The 20,240-nt window shown below is 49.0% G+C and overlaps 10 protein-coding genes across 10 annotated transcripts; 5 read left to right on the top strand and 5 right to left on the bottom strand.

Moving 5' to 3' along the window:
- Positions 1 to 37: 37 nt before the first annotated feature.
- On the bottom strand, positions 38 to 2,818 carry N7537_004097 (uncharacterized protein; the record flags this gene model as incomplete). Its single annotated transcript, XM_056895155.1, has 6 exons — positions 38 to 1,544; positions 1,604 to 1,855; positions 1,919 to 1,936; positions 1,991 to 2,076; positions 2,133 to 2,426; positions 2,504 to 2,818. The coding sequence occupies 6 exons, from the start codon at positions 2,816 to 2,818 to the stop codon at positions 38 to 40; spliced, it is 2,472 nt and encodes an 823-aa protein (XP_056754903.1).
- Positions 2,819 to 3,461: 643 nt separating this feature from the next.
- N7537_004096 (inositol polyphosphate multikinase) lies at positions 3,462 to 4,888 on the top strand (the record flags this gene model as incomplete). The annotated part of the gene is made up of 2 exons (XM_056895154.1): positions 3,462 to 3,544; positions 3,688 to 4,888. The coding sequence occupies 2 exons, from the start codon at positions 3,462 to 3,464 to the stop codon at positions 4,886 to 4,888; spliced, it is 1,284 nt and encodes a 427-aa protein (XP_056754902.1).
- A 272-nt stretch (positions 4,889 to 5,160) lies between these two features.
- N7537_004095 (mitochondrial 37S ribosomal protein uS19m) lies at positions 5,161 to 5,735 on the top strand (the record flags this gene model as incomplete). The annotated part of the gene is made up of 4 exons (XM_056895153.1): positions 5,161 to 5,203; positions 5,280 to 5,295; positions 5,417 to 5,599; positions 5,693 to 5,735. The coding sequence occupies 4 exons, from the start codon at positions 5,161 to 5,163 to the stop codon at positions 5,733 to 5,735; spliced, it is 285 nt and encodes a 94-aa protein (XP_056754901.1).
- A 612-nt stretch (positions 5,736 to 6,347) lies between these two features.
- Positions 6,348 to 7,278, bottom strand: N7537_004094 (putative TFIID and and SAGA complex TAF10 subunit; the record flags this gene model as incomplete). The annotated part of the gene is made up of 2 exons (XM_056895152.1): positions 6,348 to 6,788; positions 7,000 to 7,278. The coding sequence occupies 2 exons, from the start codon at positions 7,276 to 7,278 to the stop codon at positions 6,348 to 6,350; spliced, it is 720 nt and encodes a 239-aa protein (XP_056754900.1).
- A 506-nt stretch (positions 7,279 to 7,784) lies between these two features.
- On the bottom strand, positions 7,785 to 10,600 carry N7537_004093 (uncharacterized protein; the record flags this gene model as incomplete). The annotated part of the gene is made up of 4 exons (XM_056895151.1): positions 7,785 to 9,032; positions 9,090 to 9,743; positions 9,807 to 10,294; positions 10,438 to 10,600. 4 exons carry the CDS (start codon positions 10,598 to 10,600, stop codon positions 7,785 to 7,787), a joined length of 2,553 nt encoding a protein of 850 aa, XP_056754899.1.
- A 761-nt stretch (positions 10,601 to 11,361) lies between these two features.
- On the bottom strand, positions 11,362 to 12,417 carry N7537_004092 (uncharacterized protein; the record flags this gene model as incomplete). The annotated part of the gene is made up of 1 exon (XM_056895150.1): positions 11,362 to 12,417. The coding sequence occupies one exon, from the start codon at positions 12,415 to 12,417 to the stop codon at positions 11,362 to 11,364; it is 1,056 nt and encodes a 351-aa protein (XP_056754898.1).
- Positions 12,418 to 12,923: 506 nt separating this feature from the next.
- N7537_004091 (uncharacterized protein) lies at positions 12,924 to 13,388 on the top strand (the record flags this gene model as incomplete). The annotated part of the gene is made up of 1 exon (XM_056895149.1): positions 12,924 to 13,388. The coding sequence occupies one exon, from the start codon at positions 12,924 to 12,926 to the stop codon at positions 13,386 to 13,388; it is 465 nt and encodes a 154-aa protein (XP_056754897.1).
- Positions 13,389 to 13,488: 100 nt separating this feature from the next.
- Positions 13,489 to 14,597, bottom strand: N7537_004090 (Fe-regulated protein; the record flags this gene model as incomplete). The annotated part of the gene is made up of 3 exons (XM_056895148.1): positions 13,489 to 13,626; positions 13,704 to 14,003; positions 14,376 to 14,597. 3 exons carry the CDS (start codon positions 14,595 to 14,597, stop codon positions 13,489 to 13,491), a joined length of 660 nt encoding a protein of 219 aa, XP_056754896.1.
- Positions 14,598 to 16,514: 1,917 nt separating this feature from the next.
- Positions 16,515 to 17,536, top strand: N7537_004089 (fungal specific transcription factor domain-containing protein; the record flags this gene model as incomplete). Its single annotated transcript, XM_056895147.1, has 3 exons — positions 16,515 to 16,633; positions 16,790 to 17,147; positions 17,201 to 17,536. The coding sequence occupies 3 exons, from the start codon at positions 16,515 to 16,517 to the stop codon at positions 17,534 to 17,536; spliced, it is 813 nt and encodes a 270-aa protein (XP_056754895.1).
- A 496-nt stretch (positions 17,537 to 18,032) lies between these two features.
- N7537_004088 (fungal specific transcription factor domain-containing protein) lies at positions 18,033 to 19,169 on the top strand (the record flags this gene model as incomplete). The annotated part of the gene is made up of 1 exon (XM_056895146.1): positions 18,033 to 19,169. One exon carries the CDS (start codon positions 18,033 to 18,035, stop codon positions 19,167 to 19,169), a length of 1,137 nt encoding a protein of 378 aa, XP_056754894.1.
- Positions 19,170 to 20,240: the final 1,071 nt, after the last annotated feature.

The following is a 20,240-nucleotide window of genomic DNA, read 5'->3' as shown; positions in this document are numbered from 1 at the left end:
AGTAAAACGATAGCTGCGCCTAGCGACCTTTCAATCGCTAGTTGTCTCCCTCCAGTGCACCCTTGATTTTCTCCCTTTCCTCAACAGCCTGCTTCTTCGAAGTCTGTGTCGGCCCCCGGCTGGGATGTCCCTTGGATTCCTGGGTCTCCGCAATAACTTGCTCCTTCGAAGTAGTCTGGGTTCCTCGGCTGTTCGTTGGTCCTTTACCGGGCTGTCCCTCAGGCTCCTTGCCCTTCGCAACCTTCTGCTCCGAAGTCCGGGTTCCGCGCTGGGCTTGTTCCTTTTCAAGCTGCCCCTTTTTCTCCTTAAGGAACTTGGCGATGACCTCCGGTGCGATAGCTGGCTTGATCTTTTCCGGGTTCTGGAAATGATTGATAGTCCGATCAAGGGTCTCCTTTGGAGTCTCAAAAAGGGGAATGTTGCGGGGCTCATTGCTAAGGCGTGTGCGGGACTGCTCTCCCTCAGTCGACTTTTCCTTACCTTTGCGCGGATTTGGATCCACCAAGCCCATCAAGTCTTTGGCTTCCTCCAGATCCCAGCCAAAGGCCTCAAGGGTATGAATCATTTGCCAGACGGCAACCATAGCATCATCACCCGGCTGAAGATTGAAGGTCAACTCGTGTGTCAGCATGTGCATAGCCCACTCGGCCGGGGTGGGCTCGGGAGGGCTCATGATGGACTCCTTTGCGCGGCGGCGTGCGACTTCCTCCTCGTCGGGGATGAAGTCAAGAGGTACGGGCTCGACGTAGTCCATAATCCAGTCGTTGTACATGAATTTGTAGAAGCTTGGCAGGACCGACAGGATTTCATCGAAGTAGTACTGTCCGAAGCTGGTCTCAAAGACGTCCGCGATAATCTTCATGCCGGGCAAGATATGGACAAACAATTCAGCTTCGACGAGGAATTCGAACTCGTAGGTCGGGGCTAAACCAGCATCCCAGTCAATCTTCTCCCAGGGAGCGAGGTCAAAGGGACCTCTGGCAGGATCACGGAATTCCTTGGCTCTAATCTTGCCAACTGGGCTGAGATCGGGGCACAGCTCATTGTAATAAGCGATGGTCTCCTCAGTAGGTTCCTCTACCGAGATGATCTCAAAGCCATCGATGTCTGGAACCTGCGTGGCTTCGGTCATGTTCATGTCAGCGAGAATCTTGAATTTGCGAGCAGTCCGATCATTTCCGGCAATTGCAATGGCATATTTAACGACCTTGCGAGCCATCTCGGTGGTGAAAATCTTTTGATCAGCGTATCGAACATTGGTCCATGCGTCGGGGTCATCAATATCCTCAAAGTAGTAGCCACCAAACAGCACGGAGCAGCCGCGGTTGAAGTCTCCGGGGCCTTGATGGTGAACGAGTTGCTGGTTCATCCACAACTCCTTGGCAGACCGATCACAAGTCTTTCGGGCTTCCTCGAGATCCCCTATCTGCTCGGGACAAACATCGTGGTAGAGCAGGTAAGTAAAGAAATTCTTCATAGTGTCAGTGCACACTTTGATCTCCTCCTCAGTGTCAGGATTGTAGTGGCCCATGTAGAACCCAGTCCTATGGACTCAGTTAGCATCTGTGACCTGAAATAAGCGCTCAGATCCTCTAAAACTCACAAGTAGCCAGTGGCAATATCGTTAAAGGAGATTGGGTATGGCTTTCCCTGCTTGGGAAAGATGGCCGTAGTGCAGCGAGCTTGCATTGCTTCTTCTTTGGTCATTTCCTTCAACTCCGAAGGAGTCACTCCCTGGGAATGATTGGGGCCCACGCTGACACCGCCGTACTGCAGGTACTTAAGGAAAACCTTGCGTCTGTAGGGTTCAAGGCGTCGCTTGTACAAGAAGCGCTTGATGCCCTCGTCAATTCGACTAGATAAGTCATGTTAGTCGATGTTGTTTAGTGTGTTGTATCATAATATTTGAGGATCTTACTCAAGAATTGGCAAGGCACTGTGATAAAGAGTTAGATACTGTCTCAGGTAGGGAGGTATAAAATGGACATACGGATCATAGATAGTCTTGTTCTCCTCAAACTCCTGTGGAGTCATTGGTGCATCGGCATAGAAGGGTTCGAATCCCGAGGGTGCGTTCTATGAAGACTGTTAGACAAAGTCCAAACGGGTGAACATCAGTAACACAGTCATACCTCTCCTCTCTGACTCTTGGGGCGCCTCTTGCTCTTCCTCTTTTTCTTTGAAGTACCAACGTCAAGTTCAACGTTTGCGAGAAACTTCTCCTCGCCAGGATCATGCTTGAATCCAATCTTGGGCTCGTTCTCCGAGACTGCACCGCCCTTCGCATGCAAAATGCCTGCGTTAGTTTCCGACTCTTTTGCAACGGCGGCAAAATCAATTACTTTCGGTAAAGTGCCTTCGAGGTGGTCCTCAGCTAGAACCTGCTTGTTAGTCTCCTGGTCCGAACTGACCAAAGCGTCCTCAACCTTTAAAATACTGTCAGCATAATTTCCTATTTGAGATACCAAATGTATTGGGATCTCGACAGAGTCAAAATACTCACATGGTGCTTAGTCTGGGATGCAGCGTCCGACTTCTTGAGCTCAGGCTTCGCAAGTGTGACCGGATCAATAAAATGAACACGGGAATGCTTAACCTGACACGATTTAGGGACCAATTCCGGAGAAGAAGCGACGGTGCCTTCCTTAATAGCTTCGCCATGCTCCTGGTCCGAGATGATGGGGCCAAGGTTAGCAGTGGCACCGTCATCAGTCAGGGCCTCAGTGGGCATAATGGACTCCTCAGAGACACTGAGATCCAGTGATTGGGTAGCGGTAGACATATTATCTTTGCCGGCAGGGTCAGGTTTATCATCCATGATGAATGATGGAACTAACAAAGTCGAAAAGCTGATGTTTCTATGTCGCGAGAAGTGAGGATAAACGTTGGAAGGGAGAAGGGCAGATCAAAGCAGAGAGACGAAACTCAATAGCAGGCGCCTGGCAATCAATGGGACTGCTTAGTCGTGATGTTTAGTCGTCCGCGCGGGTGATGCTTAGTCGTTCGTGATGCGATGAAACTAATACATAGATGAGATCAAACAATCACTTGGAACCCATGATTTATGCCTCTTTTCACTTCTAGAAGATGTTTTACATTATGATAGAATATGCTTTATTGCACTATATACATTAAACCGAGTTAGAAAGGAAAGAAAAGCCAAAAAATTGCGGCGTTGAATAACTGAGTTGTATAGATACTATGTAGTATAGATCGTATAGACCGTGTGGAGTCAGGGCCTAGAATGACATCGCCCCTTATCCCGCAATTGTGTGATCATGCCTGTCAGTTCTACACGGATCTCAGTTCTCATTCAGATGGCATATATTTGAATGATTCACCTCATCTGCATTCCGTTTGCCAAGTTCAAAGCTACATGTGGGTCTCCACACCTCAGAGCTACTCCAGTTTGGGTCATCCGGAATACACACCCCCTCGAGTCATAAAGTGACTATATCAAAATGTCCGCGAAACCAGAAAGTCGAAAGACACCACAACTAGGCAGCGAAGAGCTGATCCCCTTTGACCATGCTGCTGCCGGACAGTAAGTTTTCACACCCCCGCTCTCTTCCTGGCCCGACGTCCCGTGCGGATTAGCTCAACCAGGTGCGCGGAAGCAAACCACACTGGCGGGCTTGAGTACGATATTAGATCTACGAGGATGCTAACAGGATCTTTTTTATCCAGCGATGGCGTTCGCTGCACGCCTTCTGGCGTCTTGATCGCGAAACCATGCACGCGGCAGGAGGTAGAATTCTACGAATCCAGCGCGCTCCACCCTGCATTCCAGGAGTTCATGCCCCTCTACGTCGGATCCCTCTCATCCTCCGAGCAGCAGCAACCGCTGGCAATTGCTGCCGCCCGAGAATCTGGCGTTCTTCCCCTCCCCGACTCCGGCGTCGTATCCGCCGATTCCTCCCAACCGCCATCGCACACATCCGTCGCGCACGAAGACGGCGCTGTCCCCGCTAAGGAGGAAAAAACCTGGGTGCCCTCCGGGGGTAAGGAAATTGATACTGGCTTGTCGATCGTCCTAGAGAACATTGCCTGTGGGTTCCGTCGGCCCAACGTGCTGGATGTTAAGCTCGGCGCGCGTTTATGGGCTGACGATGCGCCGCTTGAGAAGCGGAAGAAGCTTGATGATGTCTCTAAGGAAACTACTAGCTCTAGCCTTGGATTTCGCATCGCGGGCATGAAAGTCTGGACTGGCCACCATGGGGAGACTGATGAGGGCGATCGGACAAATCCATATGCTACAAAGCACGAGGGTGCAGAGGGTGAAAAGGGCGAAGTTATCGAGAAGGATGGCTATCTGCGGTATGACAAGTGGTACGGCCGCTCTTTCAATGCGGATAATGTCAAGCAAGGCTTTGAAACTTTTCTTGCAGGCGCAAAGGCGGGCAAGATAGACCGATCAAAAACGGTTGCCCAGCGATTGGCGACAGAATTGAAAGATTTACAGCGGGTTATCGAATCCGAAGAAAGCCGGATGTACTCTGCGAGTGTTCTGGTGGTCTACGAAGGAGATATAGAAGCAATGGAGCTCGCAATCCAAGAGGAACAGAAAGCCCCGGAACCCCGTTCCCGGGAAGAAGAAGATGATGATGAAGACGACGAGGAATTCGAACTTCCTGAAGAAACCTTGGAGTTGGTCAATGTCCAGCTTGGTGACGGGATGCCTCAACAGGCTATCAATATCAGCATTGATCCCGAAACCATGCAAATGCCCGACGAGGACGATGACGAGGAGGATGACATTCCTAAAGTCCACGCTCTCCGCCTGATTGATTTTGCACATGCCAGTTGGACTCCTGGTCAGGGGCCTGATGAGAATCTTCTCAAGGGTGTGCGCAGCCTCGTCAAGGTCTTTGAGGAACTGGCACAGTGAAATAAATGGAGTATAGAATTGCATGCGCTCACAGTTGCTGGCGGCCGTTGGGTGCACTGCTACCTTGCTGTTTTTGTGTTGTTTCTTTTTATTTCAATTAGCCTACATGTGTAGATCATATCTTCATTTATCACTTAACTAATGTATTACGTTCATTCATTTAGTATTCGAGTGTCGGGGCGGCATATAAAATTGCTGACATAATCTAGCCGAGACTTCGGCATCGATCTTCAACATCGCGGAATCGCAGCTGCGGAAACCCTCAAGCCAAAATGTTCCCCACACGCGCCCTTTTCGGCCGGTCGGTCTGGAAAGGTGAGTCTTGTCAGATCTATAAAATCTGTATTCCAGTATAAATTCCCAAGAAATCACACACTAACACTTACAGCAGGCCCAAACATCGTCCCGTACGTGACATCCAATCCATGCTGAATAGAAATCAAACCCGCCCTACCTTCGAACTTAGAAGTTCTGACAATGGGACTATTCCATGCTAGAACTAAAAACTGACTCGATGACCCAAAACAGGCTCCCTCTCCCACGCGCCTTCCCCCCTCCAGCCAACACTCCTCCCATCCGCACCACGAAACGCGCAGCAACCATCCTCCCGAACTTTGTCGGTCTGCGCTTCGCTGTGCACAATGGCAAGACATACGTTGAGATCCAGGTGACAGAGGAGATGGTCGGACGGAAGCTTGGAGAATATGTTGCGTATGTATACATCTTTCTACGCCTGTTCAGCATGAACACGATGAGCAGGTCCGGGTGATGTGATTAGTTACTAACATTCTATTTGCCCTATAGGACCCGCAAGCGCTTCACATACAAACAGTCTAAGAACAAATAAATGATTCGCATAATCGCCTGGTGCAGACACCCCTTTGCGCTAGGAGAGATGCATTGCATCTCTTTATTTTGCCATACTATGTACAGATATATCGTTGGATCCCTTGTGACATTAGCTGCTTTTGGGTCGGAGTTTAATATACTTTTTCTTTGCTAGATGCAAACTGCCAATCGCAAAGTGTAATGCGACTTGTATACAATACGCAAATGTAGAACATACATAGAAAGGCAAGAAAGACAAATATGTCAATGCCCTGTTGACCACTAGTCCTAGTTCAGCATGCTGTGTTCTTACAGATTCTAATGTATATTTCCAAGCAACACATGGGAAATGTTTCATGTCATTCCATAACTAGTTCCTGTAGTATTGCATACATAGATACTAGTCTAAAAAATCATATAGTTCAAAAAAGAGAAAACGCCATCCATTGGATCCTCCCAGCCACCAGCCCAGACTAACAATGCAGCCATGATCCCAGGTCACTCAAGACCATTTGCACACCCAAACGCCATAAGCCCGAAGAATCGCAAAAGTCAAATGATAGGAAAAAGGTACAAATAAAAACCAGACACAAACGAGAAACCCCCCCGAAGACCAGTCTCCATCACCGCACTACCTGTAGAACTCGCCGCGCTTCACGCTAACTCCATATTCTGAAACTGCCATGCCAAGGTCTTCCATGGTCAACACCGTGCGTCCCTGACCAGAGCCACCAGAACCACCACCTCCGAATCCAGGCCGCTGAATACCGAGATGAGTGCCGGCTTTGTTACTCTTGCCACTATCACCGCCAGGAGCTGGGGCACCGCCAGCGCCAGCAGGAGCGCCGAGACCGGCTGCGGCTGCTAGACTGCCGATGGGGTTATTTGCAGAGGAGCTGTTTGAGGCGCGGATGCGGGCAAACTGGTACGAGTCCGCTGCGATGTCTGAGACGAATTTTTGGGCGGCGAGTGCCAGAAGGCGTGCTAGGTGAGGTGGGGTTTGGCCGGGCCCTGTGCCTGGAGGTGGGAGACCGGCGAGGGTGAGGTAGTGGGCTGTGACTGCATCGGGAATCTGGAGATCGAGGGGTCAGTTTTTCTTGCTTTTTCCTTGGTATTCTGGTGGATCTTGGGGTTTGTGTCATGAGGCTCTGCTTTCACATGTGCTTCGGCGAAATCTTGGGGTAGATCGATCGATGGTGGCGGGGGACGCCTTGGTCCACCGTATGACCAGGCGATGAGGGGAAGCTCAGAAAGATTACAGTTTTGTTTCAGAGATGACTTACGATTGGTGCATATTCGTCCATCTTGCCGAGGAACTCGCGCAAACTTGTTTCCTTCTTGGAGGGTTCTGGCGCGGGGGCCATGGGATCTTGGCCAGGCGCGCTGGCGTCCGCGTTCGCTCCGGTCTGAGTTTCGGTGTTCATATCGACGTCTTTTTCGATGGAAGCATCAAGATCAGGCTCGGTTTTGATGTTATCTTCAGATTCGGACGGAGGGGGATGCTCTTGTGATCCGTTCTGAGGTGTGGGTTGGGGAGGTTGCGATGTTTGAGAGTCGGCCATGTTGGGCAAATATCGGCAGAAACCCCCTGCAAGTATCCTTAACTTGAGACTGGGCTGCAGACTTCCAAATACAAGACCAATCAATGGCTACGGCGGTTATACGTTCGTTTATAGGGAGATTCAAAGTCACACGGGTAGTGCACGGGCCATCTGGTCCAGTGGACCTCGGGGGGCTTTTTTTCTACCTCAACTACCATACTTGTGTACGCATATATATTGGACTTGAATCTATCTACATCTCTAAGGGGTTTGTTTTCTTCATTATCATTCATTTTGACTTTATCACTATGTACTCATACATTTGGAATGCATTAAAAGCAATCGCCCAATCCCCGGCGCAATGTCGCAATCCTAATAGTAAAACAAATGTGGTTCCCGAAGGAACAAATATCACAATCCAGCCCTAGACTCCGAAACGAAATTGCAAATCCGAGGCTCTCATGACGAATCTTGCGGATGAAAAAGCTAAATCAACAAGATAAATGGTTGGATTAGACAATCCTCTACTATCCCAACTGCATATGAGGATCGATGTGGTCAGGAGTTGGCTGAGCATGCTGCTGAGGGTACTGACTTCCGTGTACCTCCTGGCTCAGAGTCTGCATGAGGTTCTGTTCTGCGGTTTGGTCAAACACGGATTGGCTGTTGGCATCCGGTGGAAGGCTAGGCGAGGCGGACATATCATGGCCCGACACGGGAGCCCCATGAGCTCCAGCAAGCGCCATCATACCCTTGATTCCTTCCACGTGAGCCTTGTCTTCTTCTCCCTGCTTCTTCTGTCTTTCGCGGGCTTCCCGCTTGGCTGCCTGGGCGGGAGCGCGAGTTTTCAATTCACCAGTGACGAACTTCAGGTAGTATGGTACCTCAATTCCACTCTTCAAGAAGAAAAGCTTCAAGTTGCGAGCCTTGTCCTTCAGCTGTACCTGGTTGCGATCTTTGAGTGCTTCGCTGATCGTTCCACCAGGTCCAAACATAGCAAGAATCTGACTCCAGTGGGGACCCTTAACGCGGTCCAAGCCGGCCATCAAGGCATTCTCTTCTTCGGTGGTCCAGGGTCGACGTTGGCTGGGAAGACCAGATTTACGGCTAGTCGGAGAAGACTTCGCGGATGCCGCCATTCGGGCGCGTTCGTAGAGAACTTGAGTAGGCTGTGACTGAGAGTAATGGGGAATCCCCGGCATGTATCCATGGTTGGAGGACATGCCATTCGCCCGGGCTTGCATAGCCTGCGCTGCATTGGGGTTATATTGCTGGAAGGTAGCCTGCAACGGGCTTTGCTGGAAAGTCAAGGGGGATGCCTGCTGTGTTTGATAACCTCCAGGGGGAGTGGGACTATGATGATATTGTTGGTGAGCTGGCTGCGGTTGTTGTGCAGCAGTGTAGCCGTGAAGATACTGGTTCTCGGATTGGCTTTGCTGCTGCGGCGGCTGCTGCTGTTGTGGTGGCGGCTGTTGCTGCTGTTGGTGCTGGGGTTGCTGCGGTAGAGGCGACGGACTAGCCTGAGACTGGGTCTGTTGGGGCTGTTGTTGATGCTGTTGTTGAGACTGCTGCTGAGACCGTCGGAGGCCATGGCCCTGTAGGGCAATCTGCGCAGCTCGGGCAGCACGCGCAACAAGGTCACCATGCATGTTTCGGTCCACCGGGACTTCAACTTGTTGATTGAGTGAGAATTGGCCCTGGTGGGTGGTGTTGGGTGACTCGTGAGCATCACCATTTGAACTCGAGGGCTGACGGCCTTTGACAGTTTTCTTTCCCTGGATTATATTAGCACAAGCACAACAATTGAGAAAATATAAAGGCAACAAACGAACCTGTTGGGTATTGATGGTGTCGAAGTTCTTTGAAATGTAGGAGCTAAGGTCTCGGAGGAAATCTTCCCAATGATACTTATCCGGCAGGGCATTTAACGCTTCCTCGTTGTTGATCTCATTGAGAAGGATGTCACGGCGAGAGGTGAGGCGGTTCACAAAATCTGTCTCGGATGGTGCCAGCTGCCGGGTACCAGGACGTCTCGCCAGCAAGCGCTGTTCCATGTCATCCGGGAACAGATTGTAGAGGAGCTGCGTACGGGTGAGAGACTTGTTATGCATGGCTGCGATGAAAGCCTGCGTCTTAAGTTCTAGGTACAAAGCACCTTGAACCTTAAGTAGACGACCACCTTCAGGGACAAACACATCTAGGAAATGATCATTGAGGTCCGCAAATCCAATCTCCTGAGATCCGAAGATGCTCGAGACAAAAGACGCTAGGTTCGCTTTGCGAATGACATCAATTTGAGAAGGGTCTGTGATTTCAAGGTCCGTAGGCTGAAGGAATGAATGCTTGACGGTGTAAACTCGCTTTGTGTGATCAAACAAGGAGCGCATGGTGGCATATGCTTGGCCGTTTTCGGAGTCAGGTTCGGATACCATAGCAGTGAGGTCTTGATAGGTGTTCTTGGAAAGGAACGACAAGATTTGCGTAGACTAGGAAGTGATGGGCAAATGTTAGGAGACAGAGATCACGTAAATAGTATCAATTGAACTCACGAGATTGTCTAGAATAGGGAGACTCTGAATCTTGAGGTGAGAGTTAGCCTTGAGGAAAGCAAAACCTCGGGCTCCCGGGAAATCATTCGTCGGTGGTATTTCCTGAGGTCCCATTGCGACAGTTTGCTCCTGGCGCTCTGTGTGATCCATGATCTCGGAAATGATTGTGGCAACGTCGGGATTAAGATCAGTATTACCGTCCTGGGTGGTCGTGACCCCGGTAGAGGTGACAGGGTTGTCGTGAGTGCCATGCTGAAGAGTTTGGTTTACACTATGGTCGGTTTGCTCAACGGTGTCAATAACGCCTTCACCGAGAGCTGATGCCAATTCTTCTTCAATTTTGTGACCAGGGCCATGCTGATCAGCCATCAAGATGACTTCGTCAGGCAGAGAAATATCACCGTCGGGGCCATCGCCTGTACGGCGCTTTTTGGCAGCCGGAGGTGAGCCATGTTCCTCATCATCGAGGGAGTGAGGCACTTTTTGGTCTATGATACGAATTTAAGTGGTAAGTATTGATTCCAAGATTATATTGAGCTTCATCGGTGGTGACGGTAATAGGGTATGGGTGGGAGGTGGTCGATGGCTGGTGAACGGGACGATCGGATGGGCGCTTGAAGAGAACACTTACCAATGTCACCTCCATCAGAGGGAAAAGGAGGAAAGTCAGATGTTTCCTGGCCATCGAATGATGGCCGCGCGCCTCGAGTCTCGACCATTTGGACGAAGCGCCTGCCTGGGGTCGGGGTATCAACTTCCGAGAGCAGAAATGAGGGCTTAGGGGTAGGGCGCATTTGTAGGGCTTGCGAAAGAAGGATGGAGGAGCGAAAAGATGATTTTTCTGCCGGGCGGTGAATGTTTAAAGGTGATGGGTGGAAGCGTACATATTAAAAAGTATGTGCGTGGAGATGAAAGTCAGAAAGGTAGATGGGGGGAGGGGGAAGGAAAGTTTGGTAGAAGGTGCGTGGTTGACTTGATAAAAGTGCGCTTGCTTTACGTCGTAATACACAAGTATCTACATCATTCGTATTCGTCATACTTTATAGAAATCTATAGAAAGGTACCATCATTAACTTATGTAGAATAGCTTAGCTGCATATCATCTTGTTTTAGTGCTTATAAGCCTGTCTTTTATTAAATAATATAGACCAACTGTTGAACCCGGGGAGACAATCTTATTTCTTATTAATTATCAGATCTATATATCCTCAAGCAAATTAGGGACATCTAGCAAAAGATTGTCAAACAAAGTAGGGATATTGATTTCTTTCAGTGGAACCTAATCCAAAAATCTGCTGCCAAAGGGACTCTAGTTTTAAAAGCGTCTAGCACTTCAAAGGGCGAAAAGACGAATCTGCCAATTTGATGAGGTAGGCTGAAACCCTGAATTTTAAGCATAGCTTCGAAATCTTTCCTAATCCAAATTTCATTGCTCAAGATTTTGTGCAAACTAATGGTTTTCGATTTCTTGTTACGAAGACATGCCCACTGTAAGTCCTCTCGGCGATTTTCAGTTTCATATCCGTATACTGGTGTTTTTGCCACACTCAACACTTTAGACGTTGCTCCAGTGTTTTTCCATGTATTGCCGTGCTGACATGGGAATAACAGTAGGGCATAGTCTGTTCACCACTGGCTGCAGAACTACCTCATCTTCTAGATCCCGGGTATAAGCTAGTTTGAACTCAGCCCACATCAACCCCATAAAGTCGTCCTGTGCGGTCTCTCCGAGCTTCATTTCAAGATGCCTAGGATTGACCACATCGACCTGGAACTTCTTTCCCGTGACGGCTTCTGCATGGGTCAACAGCTCGCCCATAGTGAGAGTATCTCCGACCATAGTCATGTCTTCCTCCCACTCTGGCAAGTCTAAAGACGCCGCCATGAAGCGACCCACGTCTCTCAGAGATGTCATGCTGATGCGCGGCCACCGGCCATCCTCAGTCTGAGGTAGCTCGGCAACTCCATTTCTCAGCCCAACTAGAAACGCTCCGGAGCCATCTTTCAGATCTCCTTGCCGCTGCAGACCCTCGCACGCTTCGTCTTCGCCAGCGGCGTAACCTTTCCCAGCTGCCAACTGTCGAAGCGTCGTTTCCTCATCACTGGTTGGCGATGGAATTGGATACATTCCGTGGCCAATGTAGTTCATGAAGGACCCAATGTTAAACTTGGCACACTCGATTTTGTCCTTGTTCTTCACGCACGCATCCCACACACCCTCATTCCCCCACTTTAGAACGGAGATGTTCTCCGACCCTATTGGCCCAAAGCCCCATTGTGTCGGCGCAAAGCGTTTGCAACCCGCTTTAACCGCGGCCTCCAGCAAGTTTATTTGTATTTTTGCCTGGGACCCATCCACAGCCGACATAACAGAAACAACGGTGTGGACACCGTTCAAAGCGGCTGCGAGGGAATCGACGGAATGATAATTTACCGCTTGAATCTGGACACGCGTTCCGTCTTTGTCGATGGCGCGGAGCCAGAGGGGAGCACTCAGGTTGCGTGAGAGAATCACTATGTTCCAGAAACTTTGCTCAGAAGAGATGATGGCAGTGATAATGGCACGGCCAAGGCTAGCAGATGTTCCTCCAGCAATGGCTAGGGTAGGCATGTTCAACTTCTCTGCGTTGGGAGTAGTATTTGATAAAGCAGAGGATACTGAAAACAGATTGTATAAAAGGTGCAGAGATATTATTTATAAAATGTAAGGAGGAGCGGATGTAGAGATTCCCGGGTCCCTTGTTCCATTTCCATACGCCGAGCCCGGAAGCCTAATCGTCGTTGAATTCTTGCCCACTCATCATTAGCCAACGGCTTGCTTGACCATTTAGGTGCATGGAAACAGGTCGTCGGACCCCGCGGGAGCCGCTGCCCAGACGAGAACTTCCCCACGTCCCAGTCCGTGTCAGCGGCCTGTGCTAATCCGCCCGCCGAACCCAGTCGCGCGAGCGGAGAGAGAATCTCATAACTAGGACCCAGTACCCGTGGACAATGATCTAATGAAATGAATGAGTGCAAATCAGACTATACAGACTATACCCAGAAACGATATCCTTGGTCTTAGCCTCCGTCTTTCCCTGCCTTTCAACAGCTCATTTATAGCCGAAAAAGCTCACAATGGCATCTGTGCTCCCCACAATTCCTCGCTATTTCTTCTGCTTCATCGAACCCACGCTGCTCATCCTTGCGTTCGCAACAACCTCCATGTTCCCATCGTACTACGTGTCCACCCAGTCAAAGCTCGCACCACTGCATCGTCTGCTGTCAACCGAACAAATCCTTTCATTCCAACTCAGCAATCTCTTCTTCTTGATTGCCGTCATTGAACTTTACATCTTCTTCTCAACGACGGATACCAAGGCAGTGCAAGCATTGATAACAGCCCTTTGGTGGGGCGACCTAGGACACTTAGGAGTTACGACGTGGTGTATGGGCGCTGCGGCACTGCGAAATCCACGATCTTGGAGCTTAGTGAACTGGGGAAATATTGCTATCCCTACGCTTTTGTTTACCATGAGATCACTTTATCTTGTCGGATTTTTCGACAGTGAACCATATGCAAAGCATGGCGAGTGGTCATAAGCACATGTAAAAATCCGACAGAGAAACATGTGCGAAGCTTTGGGCTCTGTTGTTTCGGTTCGTAGGCAAATACTGTAGAAAGATGACTAGATTTGATATATTAATTGACAATTTCGGCTTTCATGTCCCCATTCAGATACCACCATGCCTGCGCTACTTCTAAATCCAGATTCGAACTCTTGATTGGCACCATGATGTCTGCGCCCTTTCCATCTTTGACATATATAACACTATGCTCCTGTTTATGTGCAAAATTAGCCTCATCGTACTATTGGCAACAATTATAATAACGTAAATAACACGTTAGGAACTCACCGGGCCTAAGGTTAACTTCAACATGCCGTCAATCGCCTTAGGTTTGTACGGACGCAGCTTGGTCCCTTTGATCAATGCCAAAATATTCTCACACACAAGCTCAGCCTGTGCCATTGCGGTTCTCCCCATCTTTGGCCCTTCAGTCTCAGCGACATCGCCGAGAGCAAAAGTGTCCAGGTGAGCGTCACCGGCGAGCTGCAGAGTTTGTCGGACGAGTATGCGCCCTGTTGTCTTCGAGAAGTTTGATGGTATGAAAGAGGAGAGGAATTTCGTATTCGGCGTTGCGCCAACACATGGAATCTGTTCGCAGTGAGATAGTTAACAAAGGATGCGCCCGCGACTCGCAGTAACTGACGGAGGGAAATCTCACAACCAGATCAAACTCTGTTTCGCTACCATCCTGGAAGCCCAAAGCCACGCTTTTTGAATGCCGCCGTATACGGCTCCAGCTCCTGTATGCATTGACGATATATGCGGTCTTTCTTTCAGCATAACTTTGATGCCCATCTCGTCCAATTTTGCCTCTACAAAATTGCTCAGTCTCTTTCTAAACCTATTCAGTACCCTTTCCCTCGAATGTATCAGTGCAACCTCTTTTGCAGGAAATGCGCTTTTGATGTCGGCCGCTAGTTGCACTCCTACAGCTCCACCTCCCACGATTGCTATCCTTACTGCTTGTTGAATCTTCATCCTTAAGCTCCTTAGGTCCGCACAAGCCTCATCTTTATGGGGCGATGACATCTTCGCTGGCAAGGGCTGCTGTAAACCAGTAGCAATGGCCAAGTAGTCGAACGACAGCTTCTGTCCAGACTGTAACAGGATCTCTCTGTCAGTAACAGAGTTACTGTGTCCCTGAGTAATACCCAACTGCCCTCGGGTGCCCCCGGAAGGCATCGTTGTAGGGTATGAACGCCATTCTTTCCTCGCCTACAACCGAGTAGCGGGGGAAATTGAATGTGAAATTGAAATGCGAGTTCTTTTCCACGATCACTACGCGGAAACCGGAGGCAGCGTTTGGGAAAGCCGTTTTGCGAGCTGTAGGCCGGCGAAAGACCCTCCAATCACTACCACATTGCGGGTATCTGGAGAGGCGTGGTAGGTGAGCCGATGATGTAAGGCGCGGATTTGTTGGAAGCGATTGTGAAGATGGATTCAAATGCAACGGGTGCAAAGTTGGTAAAAATCCTAATGTATTCTGGAGCCATTGGGTTTCAGGCTAATAAATTGCACTGGTGAAGCACGAAAAAGAACAGTGTGTGAAGAATCAACTCTGGTTATCACAATAACCCCATTCCAGCTCTCCAAACTTAAGTTGAATACGAGCCCATTGCAATCTGCTTTTCAACCCCATGGTCCGCCATTCCTAGATGCAGAAAGCGGCATCGGAGTGAGCGGCCACGGGAAGACATACTTGGCGCCAGGACTCGGCCTCGGTGTTACAAGTATATCCGTATTGTTAAATGACGTAATCAATCTCGGCCTCTTGCCAACCCGAGACTGAAGCTCCGAATCCGCTCCCTTTCCTGCTTTGGCATCCATCCTATTGGCAGAACCAAGGATGGAAAAGTTAGCGGTACGGCAGGTTTTAGACGCCATCGCGCCAACCGGGTTTTTGCCTGGCAGAAAATTAGTAATAGTAATATCACTATAAAAGAGAGTGATGATCTTATCTTTGAATGGTTCTAGATTAATTTGAGGGGAAGCTGAGGAATCATGCAGGTCCCTAGGGCTGAGTATACAGGTGAGAGCAAGGCGGTAAAATAGGCGGTAAACAAATTATATGGGTTGGCGCAACGGCGTCTAAAACCTGCCGTAAGCGGGTCCCGCTCTCTGGAACTTCCGGTCCGAGACACTAAAACCCATGTGGGTTTGGCCGCCGAACGCAGTATCTATTTACCTACTCACGGCGGATCCGGTTGGGAGTCTTTGAGACTTTGGCTTGAGATGCCGTCATTCTTGCGAGGTTACCTATGCCGATATTTTGAATGGTCTGTGAACGCGGCGAAGAATACACCTGCAATTCTATAACAAAACTGATCAGGGACATCAGCTCTCATTTACACTTCTCAAATCATTTGAAACGTCTCGGCAAGACCCTGCATGAAATTGCGGCAATCATTCCTTGGGACGGCAAAATAAATCGTCGACTCTCGATCGAATTACAATATAACTAACTCTCAGAATACGGCTTGAGAAGCTGAATCGCTCGCTGTTGGAACAAGAATAACGCAAGGACTGCCAAAGCGAAATTCTTCTCAAGAAACTGATGAGGTCACCAACATTTACTCCGGATACTGCTTTTCGAGCACAATCTATCGTTTAAATATAATTCACATATCATAGTTACTGGGCCGGGCTGCGGCTTGTGCCCGCTCTCATTATTTCAGTCCTACGTTTGCAAATTAGGAATCATCATTTGGATAAAGAATATTCATATATTTGGTGCTTGTTTGTGCGGCGTATTCAGCCGTCGTTGTGTATTGAATTAAACCATTTGGTGAGGAGAAATGGTACTACCCAGAGTAAAAGGAATATTCTCCGTGCCCGTATCAGCTCATGTATTCTCAACATTCATTTTGATATCCGCAGGCATATCGGGGTGTGATGTGATCACATGACATATTGCCCGCCACCTAGTTAACAGCAAACGTTCCTTTTTTACCCTTGAGCCCTTTTGCGCCACTTCCATCACTTCACTACCAGTAGGGTATCTAGAAATTCGCGTCACCTAGCCCACCAAACTCAATTGGATGCATATAATGATGGAGCGACATCTGGAAGCTCATTGCCCCAGCCGAAAGCCACTACATAATGTCCAGCAGAATTCAAAGTCAAGTACGATTCAAGAAGAAGCTATCAACACAGAAGGGACAGCCAATGGGATTGGCTCGCAGAATATTTGGTCTTGCGCTGCGTGCAGGAGAAGAAAGGTTAAATGTACCGTCGACTACCCCAGTCCTATTTCCTATGCATTTCTTGAACCCTCTTGGCACAATCTCACATAATTTTGGACATATAGGCGACAGGATGAATCCTTGCAGTACCTGTGTTCGAACCAATATTGAGTGCGTGACATTTTCTTCTAGTACATCGTCCCGAAAGCCCCGTAAACGTCATGCAGACGACATTCTCGAGCGCCTGACACGGCTAGAAGATGTTATAGCTTCCGTGAAATTTCCGAAGCAGGGTGGTATCAAAGGAGGTGATTTGCCGTCGTTTCTAAAAGAGAATGACGAATCTGAATTATTTCGCCGGTGGCGAAAGGTGTCATACGGCTGCAGTTCGAGTTCAACCCCCTTGAGAGGGGATAAACATCATGGGCAAGTGCTATCAGGCGATGAGTGCGTGAACCCATGGCCAGAGTATGGGGTCGGCAAATTGGTGCCCAGTGAAGGGGGAAGTCGTTACATCAACAACAATTTCTGGATAAGTATAGACCAAGAGGTATGTCCTACGTGAAGCATGGTACAAAAACAATCGCAATTAACCACACGAAGGTTGAGGATCTCAAGAGCAGCTTGGTGGAGCTTTCTGACACCGAAGACGATCCGGCTTTCCCCTCAGCACTGCAAGACCCAACGCTTGGTCAGAGTTTTGTATTTGGCCATCCTTCTAGCAACGCCGAAATGGCGACACTGCATCCCCCTTATCAGTTAATACCATCCATGTGGAGCCTGTTCAAAACGAACGTCGATCCACTTGTGAAAGTACTTCATATCCCCACGATGGAGCCAAAAATATCAGAAGCGCAGGACCACTTGGGTAGCCTATCGAGAGGAACTGAAGTTTTGATGTTCGCTATTTATTACAGTACGAAGTTCCCCGTCGCGTAATCAGCCTCGGCTTTTTCCTACGTCCTAACCAATGACATGTAGGCGTCGTAACGTCTCTGACATCAAGGGACTGTATTGGAGAACTCGGTGAAACCAAAGCTGTCCTCTTGGCCCGGTACCGTTTCGCAATTGAAAACGCACTTACCCGTGCACGCTTCCTCGATACCGCTGACATAACTGTACTGCAAGCTTTCGTCATATTCCTCACTGTACATAGACGGGATGACGATGCAAAGATGGTATGGGCATTGACAGGCCTAGTGGTAAGGATCGCACGAATGATGGGAGTGCACAGAGATGGCGTTCACTTCCGTCTTGCTCCATTTGATGTTGAGATGAGAAGGAGATTATGGTGGCAGGTGTGCCTTTTAGATGCAAGGGCGTCGCAAGTCTCCCTTTCCCTCTATGATTATTAATTCCCAGCTAATCATGGTTATCATTTAGGGAAGATCATGGGTACGATGTCACTATTGCCGAGACTCAGTTTGATACCCAAATGCCTCTGAACGTCAACGACACCGACCTTGACCTTGACATGTCTGAACTTCCAGAATCTCGCAAAGGGTTCACTGATATGACCTTTTGTCTCGTTAGCTTCGAGCTCGCAAACGTTTTCAGGCGTATCGTTCACGTACCTTCACGTTCCGCACAGCCTAACTTCTCGTTCTCAGCGCTGGCTGACGAACAGAAGGAGGAATGGATTGCACAGTGCAGACAAAGGATGCAGGACACATATATCGCAAATGCCAACATAAGTTTGCCACCTGTCTGGGTCGCTGCAACGCTCACACGTCTTATCTTATCGAAAATGTCATTTATGGCATACCGCTCCTTTCAAGGGGTCGACGGCAGCGAAAGGTGGTCTCAGCAGATCAAGGATAAGCTCTTCCTTGCCTCAGTTGAGGTTGTCGAATACGCAAACCAACTTAACAACGATCCTCGTGCCCAAAAGTGGAGCTGGCTGTTCGGCACATACGTCGAATGGTACTCGATTACCTCACTGCTCTCCGAGTTATGCAAGAGTACTCAAGGTGAGCTTGTCGAGCGTGCCTGGAAGGCCATAGATGTACTGGTGGACACACAGGTTGGCGACGCACAAACAGACCCCCGGCGTGCATTTTTGCGGCGGCCGGTGAGGGGGCTGATGGTGAAGGCCATGATGGCAAGGGAGCAGGCCCTCATGGCTGAGCCTTGTCTATCTGTACCACGTTCTTCTAAGCCCTTTGCAGCCTATCCTGCAATAGATAAGTTGCTAGACTGGGCGAACCTCAGTCGCGCACTTTCTAGGCAAGTCCAGTCGCCGAATGCAAAAAATACCACGATGCACGATACGTTCGCACATTCTTCTCAACAGGATGTTAGTGGGCTGTTGGGTATGGGTTTCGACTGCCTTATGACAGACGATATTGATCCGCGGGTGCCTGTGTATGGACAACTGCAACCAGGTGCCTGGGTGGATGAGCAAGATAGCCGGCGGCTGGCGCATCAAGACACGACACAGGTAGTGCCAATTGGCGCGAATCATCAGCAAGATATTCTCAGTATGTGCGAGACAGGAAACGAGGACATTTGGACAGAAATATTACCGGGATATGAGACACACAACGGGGGTTTTTCATCAGCTATCGAATAGAAACCGGCTTCGATCGGTTGGACGTTCCACGGACCCTCAAGGAAGATGCACTACACCCGTTATCGTGTTTTATCCTGGATTTAAAGAACGATATTGCCCGACGATGCCGATCTTTTCAAGGCCTCCATTTACCCCAGAGAATCACGATCGACGATCTTCGCTTTTCACCTGACCCAGATCTCGTTGTGAAAATGGAACGATTGCGTGATCTACATCAAAACACTCGCTGCCTGGAGTCTTTCAGTCTAGCTTGTTTGGCTTGTTTTTTGTGACACATGTACCTGGTGCTCAATACTGCCACGGATTTTAACTTTTTTCCACAGTTGCCACTTCATTCCAGAGCTTACAGCGTGTGTCAGCGCGCGTCCCCTATCCCATCGTATTGCGCGACAAGCCTATTTCTAGATCATTTACTACTTAACCAAAATACGGACTAGTGTGGTTTCGGGTGCGAGCCGAGAAACAACGAATGCGTCTAGGGGGAAACTGTTTTCGACCCTCACTGTAAGAGCCCTTGTGTTGACGCGGTATAAGAAAGCCGGGGGGGGGGGATCTATGGTGCTGTCGGCCTGCAATGTTTCCTGTGGTTGAAAGCGAGAGAACATTGAACGGGCGGTGTTTAATGACAAAATCATATTACATTTAGTTATAATTACCGCTCAAGATTGTTGAAATAGCAGGGTTCCGTCATTTTAGTTAGAGTTCTCAATATCGGTCATCCATACCATACATTGTTCGTACACTAGCTTTCTGTCGATATACATATACTAGGAGTGCGTCAGATTTCGGTCTGTCAACTCTTGGCTTGGATTGGCTCGTGTGGGAGAAAAATAAGAAAATACTACCTACGTATGTAGATATCATCACATTTTCCTTATTTCTCGATTCAGAGAAACCTATGGTACCTTACGTATGTATGTGAATTGTAGGTCGGGTACCTCACCCAGGGCAGGAGGCTAGTGCCGTTTTAAGACTAGCGTATTTAAGTATATCTTCAGCAATTTGTTCACATCGGTGCCTACATGTAGGCTACTGGTAATTTGATGGAATTTTGTTATGTAGAAGGCATTC

The sequence above is a fragment of the Penicillium hordei genome (genome assembly GCF_028827395.1).
Source record: "Penicillium hordei strain IBT 12815 chromosome Unknown utg000002l_segment0_segment0, whole genome shotgun sequence".
In the NCBI taxonomy this organism is placed as follows: Eukaryota; Fungi; Ascomycota; class Eurotiomycetes; order Eurotiales; family Aspergillaceae; genus Penicillium; species Penicillium hordei.
Note: the sequence above shows the minus strand (reverse complement) of the source record. Positions and strands in the feature narration are given on the sequence as shown.